Source organism: Anomalospiza imberbis, chromosome 10 (assembly GCF_031753505.1).
Source record: "Anomalospiza imberbis isolate Cuckoo-Finch-1a 21T00152 chromosome 10, ASM3175350v1, whole genome shotgun sequence".
Taxonomy (NCBI): Eukaryota; Metazoa; Chordata; class Aves; order Passeriformes; family Viduidae; genus Anomalospiza; species Anomalospiza imberbis.
The window spans coordinates 19,350,470-19,369,084 of NC_089690.1; the positions used below are offsets into that span (position 1 = coordinate 19,350,470).

The window sequence follows — 18,615 nt, forward strand, 5'->3', positions numbered from 1 at the left end:
AAAATACTTAAAATCCCTTCTTCCCAAGCATCTTCAGATCTGTTTTACAGCAAGGCCACACAAAGAGCTGCACTGACACAATTGTGGTATGGGTGGGGACAGGCAGGAAATGCAAATTAACAGTGTGGGAGGGTAGGAACTTCCTAAACCAGCCCGCTGGAAGAGAAGACACCTTGAACTTCAGACTCATTGCATTTACTAAGCAATATTTCCAATGTTTCCAGAAGGTGGGCTTGACAGAGATGGCACTGAAACTAAATGGCCAGAGTTACTGAATAGCTTCTCTAGCTCAGGAAAGCTGCTTTCAATAAAGAAGCCTGCTGCCCCCCCAGAAAAAAGGAAATTTATACTTCTTAAGAGGCTGTAGGAAGTGCCAAGCAGGACTCCTGACAGGTTACCTTTCTCTGCATGCTCTATTATCTGGCGAATGGCTTTTTTCAAGCTGTTGGCTCTCAGCATGAGCTGCTCTCGGGGACGGAATATCTGGGGCCGTGCAGTGCAGGCCGAGCCCACCGAGAGCTCACTTGAAGAGTCACCAGCACTGCCCGAGCCATCCCCATCCTCCGTCTCCTCTGCAATGGTGGGAGGAGGGTTGGGCAGAGAGGAAGACGCTTGAGATTCATCATTCAGTGTCTTCAGCAATGAGTCCAGCTTCTCCTTCAGGACAGAGCACTGCATGAAGAAGAATGACATTTGAGTAGAACTAACAGTTACCTGGGTAGCTCATTCTTTTAGTGCTATCTGAACTGCAGCTAACCCAGTTCTCTGAAAATAGAGCAGTTTTACACTTCAGAAGTAGAAACCCAAACAAGTTTTCAAATTTTACCTTCCTGGCCATGACCTCTGACTCTTCTGAGCTTTCTGTTGCCTTCTCATAGGCTTTCCCTACTCGAGCCACAAAATCCTTCACTGTCTCACAAAGCACTCTAAACAAAGGAGCAAAACAAAATCATGCAAGGGTTGTTGCAGGATTTTCACAGTGCAATTTAGAGCAGTTGTCCTCTAAGTACTCACTTGGCTGAGGAGATCACCACTGAGTGTTGGTCAGAAGTCAAAATTTTGGACAAATGAGCAGCCACAGAATCTTCATAGCAGAGAATCTTCTGCACCTGTTGACAATCAAAAAGAAACACTGGGGTGCTGCTTCCCAGCATTACAACATATGCTGTGAAATCCTGGCTCCTCTAAGAGTACCTATCACTCTACAGATTCTTCTTGCCCTGAAAAAGTTCCACAGTCCAGGGCTCTGTTACTCACTGAAGACCTGAATCTGATGAAGAAACTAATTCTGAACAGAGAAATCATCAGCAGTTCTCAGTTTCTGATCAACTGCAAATTTAAAAGCACTGGGGGTCTTCATGACTGCTATGCAGTTTGCCACTATTTCAACAACTTGACATAATGAAGCAAATAAAAGCCAGTAATTCCCTTTCCATTCCATTCCAAAGTGTCTTCTCCTCATCCCTCATTATGGCTGTTGACTCTGGTAACCCAACCTCCATCTTTCTCCATAATACTTCACTGACTTAAAAGCCCTGGATTTTTGCAGCTCTGGCTACACCCATGGCTCAGCTCTGCCCCACTGGAGCTCAGCCACTGCCTCCTATCCTGTGTGCTCCAAGGCTGGCACTCCAGTTCCCTGCCCCTCCTGAGAGGTACCTCTGAATTCTCACTGCAATCTTCAGTGACTGTGGAAGTGGAGGCCTGGCGAGGGAGTTTGGTTTCATACACCATGATGCTCCACCTGTTGAAAATCATACTTGTCACTACAATGCGGATGGTTTCCGCTACTATCCAAACATAACAGGTTAGAACCTCAAAGCAGAACAAACTGCACTTTGGGGAGCCATCACTGATATAAAGAAACCACAGAGTGGCAATGGAAATACAGAAGGGCTGAACCGGGGAAGAGGGAAGCGTGACACTATGAACAAGTATTCTACATCACGGGGAACATCTCTACTTCTTCCCTCTCCACAGAAGTTCCACTGGCATTACTTGATTCAACATAAGAGACTCCAAGATGCAACTCTAAAGACATGAGACAGTCTTATATATCATGTACAAAGACATATACAGGAGGAGGTATCAATACCAAGCTTTGACACACACTTTTGCATTTGGCTTTCACTTCTAAGCCAAGCTCAAGATAAATTGGTTTAGATTTACAAAGAAGAAATTGCTTTAAAAAAAGTCATAACTTTAAGGCTGTCTTAGGTTACGACATAAGTTTGGTTTCAAACTAGGACAAAGAAATCACAAATTCAGTTGATGAGGACTCTGGGACAGAAGAGAGGACACTGGAACCCAGATAATTTCACATTCTCTTGCAAGAGGGTATCAATGACAAAAAGGTTATCTGGCATTAGTAAGAGGTCCAAAAGCTTGGCAGAGTCAGGACTGCCCCGTTCCCCTGGAAAGATATCTTCACACAACTCTTGAAGAGCAGATGATGTTAGTGATGGTTACTCACCTGTCCAGCATTTTGGTACTGGCCCTCTCCAGCTTCTCTAGGATCTGTGGGAGCTGGGTATCATCATCACAAGCAGAACCCCAGCCTAAAACACGGGCAAGGTCATTCCCTGTTCCCAAGGGCAGCACTCCCAGCTGGCACTGCATCAGAGAAAAGGAAAACAAAAGTGATATTCAAATGGGGAAACATGAGCCAGGAACAGCCATGAGTAACATGACTGATTCCTTAACACACCCATCACTGGAAAACAGCTAATCCCAGGGTAGGAGAAAGTAATTGCATGGGGAAAACAGCCAGAAGAGCATACAATTAAGGAAAAATTTCCTCTACTTTTGGTTGTGAATTGAGAGAGAAGCCTTTTACTGCTACCATCTCAAGGAGCACCTCGCTATAGTAAACTTCCTAGAGGTTTATATTTAGCCATCAGGTGGTGCCATTGTGTTTCTGTAAAATTAGCACAGACAGTTCCCAGGCAAAACACTGTATGATATCTGCACCCCAGTGAAGGTTCAGCCTATCCCTAAGACTCAGATACTACACCACAAGAACTAAAGGGAACAGAGCATAACCCATGTGGAACTCCCAAGTTTCCTAACCACAGCCCTTTCAGAGCATGTCTCTACTGGCGATAGAGCAGGAGTACTCAGAGATACTCCAAAAGCTGGATCTTGTGGAGGAACATTGGAGACAGGCATAAAGAATTAATCCATTACTGGATTTATATCTTGCTGAAAACTAGTGCAAAGAGCACTGCTATGGTAAGCTTTCGGCAGCTTCAGTCCTGGGGCAAATGATATCTGCATGACCAAGGGAAGTCCTCTTCAGCCCATGCTGTTGTTACTTCATTCCTTCATCCAACCAAGCTCTTGGGGCGGGTACCTGCTTGTGAAGGTTGAGGCTATCAATTTCAGAGAGAACCCAGCCAACACTTCCGTCCCCACCACAAACTAGAATCCGGAAAGTGTCAAATTTCTGGAATAAGCGTAAACTACAGAGAAGAGAAACAAAAAAGCAAGAGGGAAAAACAATCAGCTGTTACAGAAAGAAATTATAATTTCAATCTAGGTAACAAACATGGCAGTGTTGCTTAAAGCAGGCACTGATTTTGTAATGAATACAGGTCACGGCCAGATTACAGATGAATTAAAATGGTTATAATTAAGGGATTATAAATACAGCTAAACAATTTACCATAGCTATTCACTACAGAAATAACTCCCAAGACATACTCGTCTACTAAAGCAGGGCACTTTTGTCTCTACAGAAGAGGAGACAAGCATGTGATAGCTGATTATCCATTGAATTAACTCCCTCTTGCAGCCTTGCTGCATCCAGCCTAACACTAGTTATTCATCACAGTTCTAAGTGCTCTCATGTCACTGCCTTCACACTCACAGCCACACCAATTAAAGCAAAGCTTCAAGAGGGGATCTTCATGCAGTCAATCAGCCATGAGACAACTGCAGGAGGATGTAAAACATCACTAGCTTTAGTTTTTCTGGGAAAGCAACATAAATCACTGCTCTGGTGCCTTGTCTGTCCCACAGGCAGGCAAACAGCTCACCAGTGTGAATTTCTCCATTCACCCTTTCCAGAATAATAAAAACAACCTCTCCTTTTTGAAACTGTGCTTCTTACTGAGCATTTTTGAGATCTGCTCTTGCTTTTATTTTGGCTTCATATGTATGTTTTTTTACTATTATTATCTAAACAGGATTTACTGTAGCAGGCTTTACTCTGTACCATCACTTCCTTTTTAAGCAAATATATAAGCGCAGCTGTTTTAGAAGCGTGCAGCACAGCTCAAAAAGGTAACTGATTCCCTCCTTTCCATTCCTGCTTAAAAGCAAAATTCTTCACAACAGTCAGTCTGGCTGGGGAGGGGAACAAGAAACCACTTAATTTTACATGTCTTTTATAAATTATTTTTCAGCCAAACACATCCCCTTGACAGAACACTGCAGTTTTAAATGCCAGTGTTTTGCAATATTCTGTGGCAAAGAACCACAACAGCACTCAGGAAAGCAGAACTCAATGACCACTAATCCAGGAACAGACACTCCCAGATTTAGCCCCCTGCATCTACAGATCTAGTCAAAGACTTGGAGTCACTGTGAGGAAAAGAAGATGGAAATTCATCTTGTGTTGGCTCTTATAACAGAAAAACATTTGGAAGTGGACAGACTTCAGATCAAACTTTTCTTTTAAGTGAGAGTTGCAGAAATACATGAAAGAAGTTTATTTCACAGCACTCACTTTTTTTTTATATCCACAGATACTCTAGCATAATTTGGCAAAAAGGCTCAAACATAACTTAGATCCTAGGGCAGAATCAGCTTTAACACACTCGTAAGAGTCTCTCCACACTATCACCACAAAGTCTTTGAGGGATGGAAGCTTCACAGACTTCTCAGGCAAGTTATTTCTCAATAAATCTCATCTTGACAATATTAATTTGCTATCTATGACATCTGTCTGTTCACTTGAGTTAACTGAAATTAACTCCTCTTAGCAGTACATGAGGATGCCTGTTAAAAGACTGTTTGCTGACAAGTTTTCTTATGGATTCAAGCTTTCCATGCTTGGTCTTCTTCCAGGGGAGTGTTTCTGGAATTCCCCCAAAATGCCTCAAGCTGTCTTGCTATTACTGATGAATGGATATAATAACCTTTTTGACAACATTTTTTGGTTTTAGCTGATCAGTAACACTTAACACAGAGAGAGAAAAACCCCTCCAAACCTCACGTGTTTAATTTTCTCTGAGGAATAGGTTACCTGTTATATTTGAGGATGAGCTTAACCAAGTAAATCCCTCGTACTTTCTGGGTATTTACAAGGAATTTTTGTTTCCAAAAAATATCTGCCTACCCAAGGTGAGGTCCTCCATTCATGAGGTCAAAGACCTGGGCTGGATTCAGCAGTTGTTTGAATCTTCGTAGAAATTTTACACCTTGGTTGTCTCCACTTTTTGAGTTAACAAAGACCAACAAAGGGCTTGTGCAAGAAGGGGGACAGGTGGCTTTCCAGAAACCTGTTGGGGTAAAGGGAAGAGAGAGGGAGGAAAAGCCAAGAGATGTGAAGCGGCTCATGGGGATGGATGGAGAGAAAAATCAACAGTCCACAACCCAGCCCAGCTATGAAGCAGCTAATATTTTCCTTGTGCTTATGGCACTCACTGGGTGAATGCCAAATCTGCACAGCCCTGAATCCAGCATGAACCACACCTCATGCTGCCAAATGTCACACTTATCTCCTAGCAGTATGCCAAAATTTTCAGCATCCCCAACCTTCCCAAACTGCTTCTGCAATATAGTTATTGTCAATAAATTTAATCAGCTGCAGCACAGCAAACACTGATATTAGAGGGAGATAAACTGAATGCAAAAGCAAAGCAAACAGTTCACTGCCATACTCAGCAATGGCTTCCAGTCGTGAGTTTCAGCAACAACAAAAGCAGAATTTTCAGCTGACAGATCCTGGCATTAATAGTGCCAGCTGAAGTGATTATGACTGAGAGGAAGAGAAAGAAGTGCTACTTACTAGGAATACTTACCATCTGAATCAATGCTGTTAAGAGCAGTAGGAGGAATGACAGACACTTTGCAGAGCCCAAGAGGGCACTTGTTTGGCAACAACTCTTTACATGCCGTGTGTACCTGGAAAAACCACCAAAAAAGAATAATTCAGACTCTTTTGGACATTGTGGTATAACTCCTAAAGCCACCCAAAAGAAGATGTAAGAGGAAAAATGGTGGAGGGGGTGATATCACCAAAAAATGTCAATTGATAAATTTATCGATAAAATTATTTTAAGAATGATCTAATCAGAGCCTTCTATGAATTCTCTTCTTTCCATTAGTATGTACTTTCCTGCCATTTGAATTTATAAGACCCGCACTTTGAGTGCTGAGAGAACTAGATACCAGATTCTGTGGCTTTAGGAGCCTTCAGGCATTCTGCTTTCAAAATCCCAGCCTCAACTGAGAGATCTAAAGCAGCAACAAAAGAAAAAGCTGGGAACTCATGACAATAAGAAAGCAAAAAACAAACCAGGAAGACATGAGGGATATAAGAGGCAAAAGAAGAAGAAATTAATGAAGCCACTCAAAAAAGGAAATGCAAAGTAGAGCAGGGCTTTTCTGGTACACAAAGACTGTAAGATAGAGGGTTTGTTTGGCATTTGAGCCCCCCATTCTAAAAACATATTTTGTGATACTTCTACTAGTATTATAGACAACTGAAAACAGCAAGATCTGCATCACTTCAGTGGTCAGGCAAGTGCAATCTATTGCAATTGAAGGGAAATTGCTATTATTAAAATAGCTGAGTATTCTTTATAGCTTGTTGCACCTTTTCAGCCTGTAGAAATAACAAATAACAGCTCCTTAAAATCCAATGTAGTCCATGACAGAAGCTTTGATTCATGTCTACTGTACTTAAGAGTCTTCTATGAAAGCTCACTCTCAAAATAAAATGAGCTTGGCTAGAAGCAGGATACTTTTTTCAGGTCTTGCTTTTATGTATCACAGCAACACTTCTGAGCACAAATTAAATTCTTATTTCTTGCAGAACAATAAAGTCCTTCATGGCAAACACTGACAGCATGGTTAGAGATTTTATTCTAAGCAAGTGTCATTAAAAGAACATACCATAGAGCTGATCAAAAGCTGTCCTTTTACTGAAAGGACACTTTGATCACACTTACACAACTCACCATGGCTTTGCACCACAGGCAGCGCCAGTCTTGCAAACGCAGGACACTGCCACAGGTTTTATCACACACAGTGCATTTGGCACTCACGGGCAGGTTTCCTTCCAGCCACTGATGTGGCATTGAGATCTGCAAAAGGTACAGAGGGACAGAAGCTTAAAGGTACAGGAGGCATCATGACTCTGAGATACATAGAGAAGCAAGCCTTTATATGCAACTGTTTAAGGACAGCAAAGGCAATTTCTAGAAAACACCTAAGGACCAATTCTGGCATTTTACATCATATTCAAGCACAAAGGTGACTCACCCCAGGCTACCCAGGAAACACTGACTTGCATCAGACATCCCAGTATGCTAAGGTGCTCTGCCTAACACTCATTTCTTTTTCTTTTGCCAAAATTTAGATCAAGTTCCCCATGCCTCCAACTATTTAATCTCAACTCCCCTAGTCCATGGCAGTTTATTTCTACTCAGGAGTCCCTTGCTATCCTAGTTGGACTTTTCACACAAAATCTCATGCTCTGACAATAGAAATCTTTTCCATGTAAAGGCAGAATCTGCTACTTACAAAGTGAAAAAAACTACAGAACACAAGGCAGTGCATCCATATCAAGGTAAGGCTGGAAAGGTTCAGACTAACACCTACCCCATCTTCATCCTCAATGATATCCTTCCCGATAGAGGCCAGAGTTGTCCACTTGCAATTGTTGGTTGCCCGCACAGCACAGCGCTTGTGGGCTTTAAACTTGCACACTAGGGAGGAAGAGATGAATGTAATTAATCCTGCCTCAGGAGGTCTAACGTGGCAGTGTGCATTTGGCTCCAGAAGAAAGCATGGGCACACTATCCTTTTTAGCACTACCAAAATGATCAGCTGTAAGTGCTCTGATCTAGCTATTAATTCTTGCCTTGTCATTTTTGCCAGTTGCTTGTACAAAGCTTAGTGATCATCCTGTTAAATTTAACATGATTTACATAGTCACACTCCTCCGTCGTTTTACACAGCATAGGTGTCACCGCATTCATGTTAGACGCATGAGCTGTGCCAGGCACTTCTGCTAAGCCAAAGCTGGGAAAGAGGAACCTCCTGGCACTCAAACATTAAACAAGGATGTTCTTACAAATACAGTTATTCCCATGAATAGCACTCTTCTTGTGAATATTCTTTCAGACACCTCAGAAGTGTCTGAGAGACACTGCTGCACTGTCATTGCAGACACATGACTTTAATAAGGGATGGCAGTATTTGGGTATATGGGCAAAAACAAAAATCAAACTAGGCTGTTCCTCCCCAGGCAAAAGACGAGGGCACACCTACCTTCACAGGACAGCCCATGTGACGTGACCCCAGACAAGGCCTCCCGACACACGTTGCAGTACGTTGGCCGGGCATGGGAGCAGGCGTACCAGTTATGCATCCCTGAGAAATGGTCCATGCTGTACTGGGTAGACTGACAATATAAATGTATTACAGCAAGGTCTAAAGTAGAGCAACAAGACTTTTTTTTCCTCATAAGAGCTGCATGAAGCAGTCAGAAAAAGCAGAAACAGAGCAATTTTCACTGGGAAAGAGTGTGCCACATGCAGTTTATACACATTAGCTGAAACTCAAGAAGGTCTCTACGGCAAAATAGACTACCTGAAGAAGCCACACCTTCAGTACAGCTCCTGTACCACCTCTCATCCTTGTCTTACTATAAGTGTGTCTAGGGAAATGAACTGGATAATTTATCTGCTACAGAATTTATCCCCATTTTTTTGTTGGATTAAATTTTCAGAAAGATCAGTTTCCCAGCCTGGCTCATTCTGTAGCAGAGAAATGCTTGTGCCAGCATAAGGGAGGCAAGCATCAGAGTGGGGAAAACACAAGACAGCTTTTTGTGGTGGCACTGCAGGTCTCACTCGCCCCAGGAAGCAGGTAGATGCATTGAAGCTGGCATAATATCAAGCAGGCAAGATGTGAAATGGGACAGGGAGAATAATTGAAAAATGAAAATACAGTGGGAGGGAAACTTGGCTTCATAACCTATCCATGCTCTGAAAATTCTCTCTGAATTCCCAAGGGAGCATATACAAAGCCAAACATTCTTTGGAGACTCACTTCAATTTATTTGGGATAAATTTTACAGAAGGTCCTAACACTATTACCCACTGTAGTCAATAAAATGACTTCTATTAAGTTCATTGGGAGCTGACTCTCAAAACAAGCTGTGATTTAGCACAGAATACAAAGGAACACATTTTCTTATTACCTCAAAATGTTCACGGTTTTGGACAGTCTTCAGTGCTGCAATCCAATCTTCCATCTCTTTTCTGTTGTCAGCACAAAGGATGAGCTTCCGACATGGAGTGATAATCTGAAGAGAGAGAAAATGAGGAGTGGACGTGTCAGTGAGACAGCAAGAAAATACCTTACCACTAGTGCAGTCTGTTTCAGAGCTGCACAATGAAAGTTATTTGCACCTCTGAACCGTGTTTCTCTTCCACCACAGCACACCTTGATTTCTTCCTAAATGTACAGAACCTCCAAGATTTTAGCTGTCATTCCCAATACTGAACTGAGTAAAGAAATCTCTCATACCTAAATAACAGCACAACACAAATCCAAGCATGGAGCAGCAGAAGTAATTATGTGCAGACCTTGCATAAGTCTTTTCAAAGGACTTACTGTACTTTCAAAACTGGTAAGAACATTAAGATATTTTGTTAATAGCATAGTATATCAGTTTCTAGCAATTTTTGAATCAGATAACATACTTTATCATTCTAAAAATTTGTTTAGTCATGACAATTTGTTTAGTCTCCCTCACGGGAGACTAATAAAACAAAATAAGCAATTTGAACCGTCATTTTTCCTGAGGGCTTGTTCTACCTACCAAAAAGATAGTCTAACAAATATTCCCCCATCAGGCTGAAGCTCTGGTGAGTTTACCTCCCTCCAACAATCCCGTCCTCAGTGTGTTTGTACCCTGGGCTCATTCCCATGCATTAGTTGCCCTGTGTTAAATAAACAATATTTTAACAAACCAGCTGAAGACATGCAGGGTGGCCAAAGTTCCCCTTTGCCCAGGGAGGCAACAGGCCTCTGTGTCCTCTACCACCAACTCCCTCTCCTTCAGTCAGCTGGTGGCAGCAGAGAAAAATAAAAGCTCTGCTTTTCAGAGGACCATGTCTGCTGTTCTCAGGGCTGCCCATTCAGCTGGAGTCCAGACACGACTATATACCAACCCTTATTCTTCCTAAGACTAAAGTCTTTCTTCCCCACAGCGCAGTTATCTCACTGTCTCTTTTGCACACCTCTGTATTGAATTCCATCAAGCTGACTTCAATTAGATCAATACCCAAGTGTTTGCAAGACCTGGATTTAAGAAAAGCTGCATTAAGGTTGAGCGCTGTTAACAAAAACCAAAAGGCTCCCTTTTATGTCAATTCTAAAAATTTCCAGCAGTCCAGACTCTCCTGTGCCCCTCTACATATAGTACATGAAAAAATTTGTCTACATCATCTGCTTTTTGAGCAAATTGTACCTAACACCTGAAAGAATGGATTAAAATAAACTAGGATTGTGTCAATCTCATAAGGCCCAATCATTCAGCCAAAGTTTTGCTAATGAACACTAAAATACCCACACACACAATACCCCAATACCCGATATCCCGGTTTTCCAGTATGTTTCTCACTTCTCTCATCATCATTCATAAAACAGATTAAAAATAAAAGCCTCTGAAGTTGAACACCAAACTTTTAGCTGATGCTGAAGTGCCTCAGAGCATTCGCCAAGAAATGTGGATGTAATGTCAACAAAAAAGATACATCTGGAAAGTTCTGCTTTATTTTAAGGTCTTCAATTTTCAAACTGTGTTCCTTTTCATTCACACACTGCAGATTCCCCTGCAATAACACCACCTTACCCAGAGGCACGACCAACATCTAGTAACTGGTGCTAGAAACACATTAAGTAGGCAATGAAAGGAACTAAATCCCTTTGTAAAGAAAGGACTGGCCATTCATATTAGAAACACAGTTTTCGCATTTGAAGCATTCTATCTTGCATGAAATGACCTGATCTGTATCAACTGTAAGCACAAAGAAGTAAATATTTACACTATTCTAAAAACAAAACTTTGAAGAACTCCTCTCTTCCCTCACATTCCTTTAAACATTTTCAGCTTTGAAAAAATTTATTTCCAAAGAAGGTAATCACAGGAATGCTTCTTCTTCCTTGGGAAAGCAGGAAAGTGTTTAGTTAAATGCATTTCCATCAAAAACTCTGCTACGTAAGAATGGTTGCCCTAGAGAAACTTTTTCCAAAGCATGAAACACTGATGCATAAATCAGTGTGAAGATAGAGAAGAACAAGGGGCATGTCTGAGTCCTGCTAAGAGGATGCAGCTTTTTCCCTGGAAGTAAAACCAAGGTTAACTAATTTGTTCAGACACCACTGGGCCTCACTTTCTTCCTGGTAATAAGGCCAAGAACATCTACAGTTGCATATGTACATATGTACATATGTTTATATATATATATATGTTTATATGTAGCACATATAAGTCTAAACACCCTAGGATGAAGCATCCAAAGACCTTTCATGGCTGTAAAACCAACCAAATTCTGTAAGGAACCACCAGTTCATTTGAGTTACTGGCATCTCTGGAGCACTAGGGAAGAACAGCCTCAGAACACTCTGTGCTGTCCCTTTTCCTATTTTTCTGCCTTTTTGGGTGGACAGAAGGAAAATGCAAACTATAGCACAGTTTTTAATCACACTGGAAGGCTAGAAATTTAAAACATTGACATAAAATACAGAAATACAGACATTCCTTTGATAAGAATTAATTTCTGAGGCTACTGACTTCCAGGATAATTGGACAGAACATCCAACATAGAAAGCAACTAATTCCTTCTTAAGTGACCTACTGCATCATCTTAAAAATCCCCACATTCAGCGTTAGACAACCCTCTGTTCAAAGAACAAAGTCAAAGTTTATAAGACAAGAGGATAAATAAAGAGATCAAAAGATTTTCGCACATGAATCATCCAGAAAAAGTCACAGAAATAAAATAAAGGGTCTATTGTGTAACTACAAACTGCAAATAAAAATGTAACTGTGCAGGACAAACATATGAAAAGCATTCCCTATTAGTCAGTTCAAAAGCATCATTTGCTCTGGGATTTACTGGTATTATCAGAGATGGGAAATAAAAGAATAAATCTCTTTAAAAATCTCGCTCCTAAGGAGAACAAACTGGGACAACTCAGACTTCACTATGAAAGACAGACAAGATTTTAATGTAACTAGTGCAGCAATTATTTGGGGAAATGAAGAAACCATCCAAACCTGTTTTCCTGATTAATACGCAGCGGTATTACAGTTAAACATCTTAACACGGATAATGAGGAATCCAGAAACGTGTTAAGAGCCCAGCTCCTTTGCAGAGCAGTTCAGCAGCTCTGCCGTTCACACACCCCACACTCCACAGCCCAGCCCAGGTACGTGGCGAGCATCAGCCCCTCGTGCCTGCCCTGCAGCGCAGCAGCTGCCGGCTCCTTCCTGCACAGGCTGCTGGGCAGCACGTGTGCTACTGCACTTGCTGAGCAACAGAAGCTCACACTCACACTCCTCCTGCCACTGTTCCCTCCCTCTCCCTGAACCAGCTATTTCATCTCCAGACATCCCCCTACTGAAGGATACTGACACAGGGCTGTTACATACACTGCGCTGTCCAGGCAAGAGCAATGATCAATTGAACAAAAATAAAATCATTCTTGTCGTCCCAAAAGAAGCCACACCAGTCTTCCCCCTGGAAAGCTGTCCTTTCCCAGCCAGGAGTCCAGGGAGTTCACTCTCAGCTACAACTGCAATAAACCACCACTCTGGAACACAAGGCTTGGTTAGCCCTGTTGGTGAACATGGCTACAAACGAGCATGGTCCAGCTATTTTCTTATGCTCCGGCTACAGCTTTTGACTAACATCCTGGAACAGTATATTCCACAGGATGACGACGCACTAGGTGAAGTAGCATTTCCTTTTATTTGTTCTAAATTTACAAAGCAGTAATGTCATCCAGTGACCTCTTGTTCTCATAAACGGAGAGCACGAAAACAACAATCTCACTGCTTCTGAGTTAGGATGAGGGCTGCCTTACTAGGAGTTAAAAAAAAAAGGGAAAAAAAAAGTCTTCAGATTTATTTTTAATCTCATAGATTTTTGGCCTGTTTCAGGATTGGCAGAACTCTGAGCATTCCTGCCCCAAAACAGCTCAGAACTGTATTTAGATATGAGCAATTATGCAAATTAAATGTGCTTGCTCTGCCAAAAAAGTGAGTATTAAAAACTTTTTTGATCCTAAATGCTACTGAACTTCTGGGTGTGATTCTTTAGATTTCACTCATTAGTAGAAACTGGGTGCCCAGTGCTCACTACATGGTGATATGATTGGCATCTAATCCTGACCAGAAAAAGAGCTCCACAGTCATGGGGAGGAAAAAAGGCTGCCAATCTCTCTAATCACTCCTGGAAAGTCATAAAAACACATGGGGAATGGCAGAAAGGGTTAAAAACATTTCAAATATGGATAAAGGTTAATTGCTAACTTCTCACTGCATGTGAAACCCCTGAAATACATTTTGCAAAAATGGGGGTGATAGTCAGGTCCCCAGCAAGTAGTTATGTGCCCTCCATGAGTCATCTCAAGACTATTAGAGAAATTCTCAATTTTCAAGCTTGCCCACTCTAAATCTAAAAAAACCTAAATTTGAAAATAACCACACCTTCATTGGTTGTCTTATTTTATGCAAATACAGACACTTTTAACACTGAAAATTTAGCTTTATCTCCTCTCTCTGTCACACACATGGTCCATTCCCTCTTACCAGCTGTTAACCCCCACCTCTCATGTTGACCCACACTCCTCTGTCCAAAACTAACACCAGTTTACTGACATTTCAAATCCAGTCAGCTAACAAACAACAGAGCCAACCAAAGAAAACTCCTCATTTCATGTTCTAAAAATGGACTAATGTCCCTGGATGTCCTTCCCTGATGAACAGCTGTGAATAATCAGATTCGAAAGGCAGTCCAAAAAAGACTCCTATATTAGACCAAATTTTAAACAGAAATCTGATATACTTCACCCTTTGTTGCACTGAGCAACTTTCCCCTCCCCAACAGCTGGAGCGTAAACTTCATCCTCTCGTCTTTCTGCCACCCAAGACAACTTTATCATCTCTGCTCACCTGGGGCACTTTCTGGCTGCCCAGAAACTTCTCAGCAATAAAGTGACAGTGTAGCCAAGCATGCCCTGGGACTGTTTGTTATCCAGAGTACATCTGGTGAGCTCAGTGACCACAAAAGATGGCAAAGCAAGTTAAGACCACACTGGCCCAATCACAGAGCTGACAGAAGAAATGCTGCAGGGGGAGATGGGGTGGGGGGACATTGAACTTCGCTAAACATACTTTTCCTGATGTGTACGTTTCTCAGAATGGCCCAATGTGGGGGTATGAGAACACCTGCTCATTCTGACTGCTTCCTTTTACTCATATCCTGTTCCAATACAGACTTATATTCAAAGGTGCTAGCCATAAATCCCCCTAAGAGATCCTGCATTATTCCAAACAGTTGATGACTTGAGTACAGAGACAACAGGAATTTCTGGAGCTCTAGAGACCTAGAAACTAGGAAAAATAAATAAAGCTGCAAAACCTTCTGTTTGATCACATATGGCAAAGGTAAGGAAATCATACCCTGCTGTAGCTAACTGCTATGTCTGCTCTGTATGGCGGAAAACGATCTTGGCATCCTGAGAGCCCAAGATTCAGGAAGGAAAACTGGGTGAGACTGTAATGAGGACCCAGCCATTTTTCAACTTCAGCTCCTGTTTCAGCAATAGCAGTAGTGAAATGAACACTGGAATACAGTAAAACACCTCACCTGTATTCATCAGCAAGGTTCAACAACCAGCAAATCCACTGTGTTTCAAACACAATTACTGAACTCACACAGGTAAAATGGATTAAGTATGGACTAGCAAGTGCTACTCCCTCAGCAAATACACAAAAAAGAAGACTGTGAAAAAGGGAGAAAAAACCACAAATTTGAGATTCAAACCAGCCCGTCTCAATGATGTCTGTTTCTGAAACAATCTGGAGCTCAGTATCAGGCCAGCAAAGCCCTAGGCAGTGAGTCAGTATGACTTCAGTAGGTCTCTACCGTTTGGAAGAGAGCAGTACTATGAGTATCAAAGACTCATGAGGGTCCAAGCCTTACCTTCTTCCACAGACTACAGCCCTATTCTGTTTTGCAATTCAGCTTTCACCCAGTTTTGCCAACAAATCCAGTCCCATTAACTCACTGCAGAGGTCAGTTAGAGCTCTCTAGAATTGCACCAATTCTCTTTCCCCAAAACTTGGATGATATGGGAAAGAAAAAGTAGCTTTTTATATAACATTCGAGAAATGCACCAGTTTTGTATGTTTTTTCATAATGCAAGATCTTAATTTCCTGCTAAAATGACAATCTTCCACTTATGGAAACTCTCATTTCCACCAAATAAAACAAGTCAATACTGGTCTTATAGTTGTGCCAAATTCCTTTCCCATTTTTTTTTAAACAGCAGTAACAAGATTTTCCTCAAATCCCTAAGTGCCCAAATCTCTGTTCACAATACACTGGCTATTTTATCCCCCCATGTGGCTGTTTTACCTTCGTTTTCAATCCATAAAATCCAGGACAGTTCATATCTATAGGAAAGCAGGCCCAGCATGTGTTGTGGTTCTCTTTAGGACCATTTTTACTTTATTAGGTTCACATACCTTGCAATCTGTCCCTCCTGAGCCAGGGCAGCAGTGCATCTTCTCTGAGCATTAGCACTGGCACTTACTGCGCTACGCTGTGCCGCAGGTGAAGTTCAACTCGTGCTGACCCTCCATCTGGGATTTCTCCCAGTCCCTATCCTCCCCCATGCTGCAGCGGGAAACTAGACCAGTCACAGCATTATCCCTGGGAAAAATATCATCTCTCATAACAGGGTCACATTCCTACAGGCTTCTGGAAACTGTTCCTAAACAAGGCACATTCCTGTTCTTGGCAATCGGTAAGAGGATCCCAGACAAGAAGAGGATTTTAATACTTTAACAACAACTTAACAGACGTCAAAAGCTAGAGCATGCCACTGTTAGCAGGTGAGAAAAGCAACTATCCTGGTAGTTCAGGTCTGTTAACCTCTAGAGATCTCCAAGGATGGAGCAGTACCCAATGGGAGTGGATAGAGTGGCTGTACCAACTGCCAAAGAATCTTAGCACAGCTCCATTACCCACACACACTCCACCTCATGCAGCAGATGCACATGCATCCCTTTACCTGTTTTCCAAAGGACAATAGTCCTTTGGAACAGTCCTACTAGGAAGAGCTCCTAAACAGAACCACTCTGTTCAGAAAGGGCAGCCCATTTAGGAAGGTAAAGGATATTTCAGAATAAGCTTCCTACTCACTCAAACAGAAGTAAACCCATGAAAAAAACGGGGCAGGACTGTTCCCTAGTGGCAGAGCTGCTGTCTCAGTGGGCTCACACATGGCAAGGCTGGCACCCAGTAAATCACAACACTGAGCAATAAAAGATCCTACCAGTGGTAGGAAAATGACCTGTTACAGCGAGTTTATTGTTAGTAGCAGCTCCTCATAGCCCCATAACTTCAGCAATGTTGAACAAAGGCTGGTAGCTAGCACAAAAGGAAATAAATAGCTTTCAATGGCTTGATGAACCCAGGAGCTTTCCACACTGGGCCACCAGGCTAAGACAAGTCCTGCTCACACACCATCACAAGCACCAGAAATAGGGAGGCAGCATTTCTGTAAGTAATGCTAACAAGCCTCTCCCTGCATAAAAAGGAGCCTTTTCCTTCTAGAGCAGCTTCTATGTAAAGCTGAACATGTTCTCAAATGACCACACATTGTTCTGCCCTTGTGCCCTCACCTGGAATGGGAGAAGCAGCTGAAATCTGCAGTCTTACTCAGGAAGGTTGATGAAACCACAACTCAGCGTGACAGTTATGAAGAGCAAAGAGATTATCAAACAAAAGCTCCCAGTGTTCAGGCGCAAGGGCAGATATTATTTCAAAGCTGTAAACTTCCCTTTATGAAAGCAAAAGCTCTTCACAGTCTCCTTCACTTTTCAGCTCCCTGTCTATCCTGTCCCACAGTAAAACAGTTAAAGCCCAGTCTGATGACTTCTTAGGGTAGTTTCATCTCTCTCAAAACCTCCCGCATATTTTTGAGTCACTCTGTAACGTACAATAGCAATCGCCAGATCTCTCCACCCACAGCAACTTCATCCAGACTCTCTAACTCTTCTTCCATGCTTATCTTCTTTTTGGTAGTTTTTCTCCAGATTTTTTCCTTCTTTTGTGACAACAGACTAATAACCAGCTCCCACAGGAGGCTGGATTAAGAGTCCCAAAAATCGTTGACATGAAAGGATTTTAAATGACTATTTTCACTGACTAACAGTGACTCAGAATGGTCTGTTTACCAAAGGGCCTTTTCTCAAGGAGAAAAAAACTGAAGTCTGGATTACAAACTACTAAAATAGCAAAGTATTTTGAAACTGCAGCGGTTCTGACAGGAAATGGGGACTGAACTGCACTTAATGAAGGAAGGTGGAAAACCAGCAGAGCAGTTCTAGGCACGGCAATACATGGCTCTACTCATCTTTTCACTTGCTTATAAAAGGAAATTCTGACAGCTGCCAATATAAACAGAGTACAAGCACTAGCAAAGAGTGTACAATTCCTCAATGTGTACACACATGGGTGTGGAAAAGACTACAACCCCCAGCAAAAACTGAATTTCCAGCATGTGCTCCAATTTTGCCCAATTTAGAGACAAGAGTTTAAAAACAAGGAAAAAAGAACCATCCTCTTCAGGAGTCCCTCTTTTCTAATCTTCCCCTACTCCAAACATTAACAGGGCAATCCATGACTGTGTGAAAATTCAGGACACCTGGGACTGTCCTGTGTCACTATGTCTCCAGATCAATCAGTCTTTTTGCACAGCTGATGCCTTCTCTCTGGGTCCCTTTACCCCCTAGCTGAGGAAGCAGGGGAGAAAAATCCTCTCCCTTGCTAGGAAGTCCAGTGACTCCCTGGAGCATATGTTCACCTCCATTTTCTTCAGAGGGCTGAAGCTACACAGGGCAGTTTAGGGAATCTGTGCAAGTGTCGAACCACGCAGATTTTCCTGATCTCTATCAGCTAGCTGAAGCTTGAAGTCCAACTATGACTTCCTGCAAACAGCTTGCAACAGAAGTTCTTACATTCTTTCTCCTCATAAAAATAAGTGACATGCTCTTTCTCGAAGCCTGTATTTCAAATCAGCACAACTAACCTCTGATCTGGGTTTCTCTTGTTCCAACAGTGCCTTACAGGCACA

The 18,615-nt window shown here is 42.1% G+C and overlaps 1 protein-coding gene across 11 annotated transcripts in view; it reads right to left on the reverse strand.

Annotated features, from left to right (window-relative positions):
- DGKD (diacylglycerol kinase delta) overlaps positions 1-18,615 on the reverse strand; it is a 61,225-nt gene that overhangs the window by 18,065 nt on the left and 24,545 nt on the right. For 9 of the 11 annotated variants that reach the window (XR_011002705.1, XM_068201016.1, XM_068201018.1 and 6 more), the window contains 12 exons: positions 9,437-9,541; positions 8,503-8,635; positions 7,831-7,937; positions 7,188-7,313; positions 6,027-6,129; positions 5,342-5,504; positions 3,353-3,461; positions 2,474-2,613; positions 1,660-1,744; positions 1,015-1,109; positions 827-926; positions 399-672 (listed from right to left, as the gene is read on the reverse strand). Coding sequence is in view for 10 of the 11 variants with exons in the window: in XM_068201016.1 (XP_068057117.1) it covers positions 399-672; positions 827-926; positions 1,015-1,109; positions 1,660-1,744; positions 2,474-2,613; positions 3,353-3,461; positions 5,342-5,504; positions 6,027-6,129; positions 7,188-7,313; positions 7,831-7,937; positions 8,503-8,635; positions 9,437-9,541 (1,540 nt within the window). In the remaining variant the exon portion in view is untranslated. Of the gene's footprint in view, positions 1-398; positions 673-826; positions 927-1,014; positions 1,110-1,659; positions 1,745-2,473; positions 2,614-3,352; positions 3,462-5,341; positions 5,505-6,026; positions 6,130-7,187; positions 7,314-7,830; positions 7,938-8,502; positions 8,636-9,436; positions 9,542-14,320; positions 14,341-16,000; positions 16,134-18,615 lie in introns of those variants that run through there. The other 2 variants (XM_068201019.1, XM_068201022.1) reach the window with 2 other exon arrangements.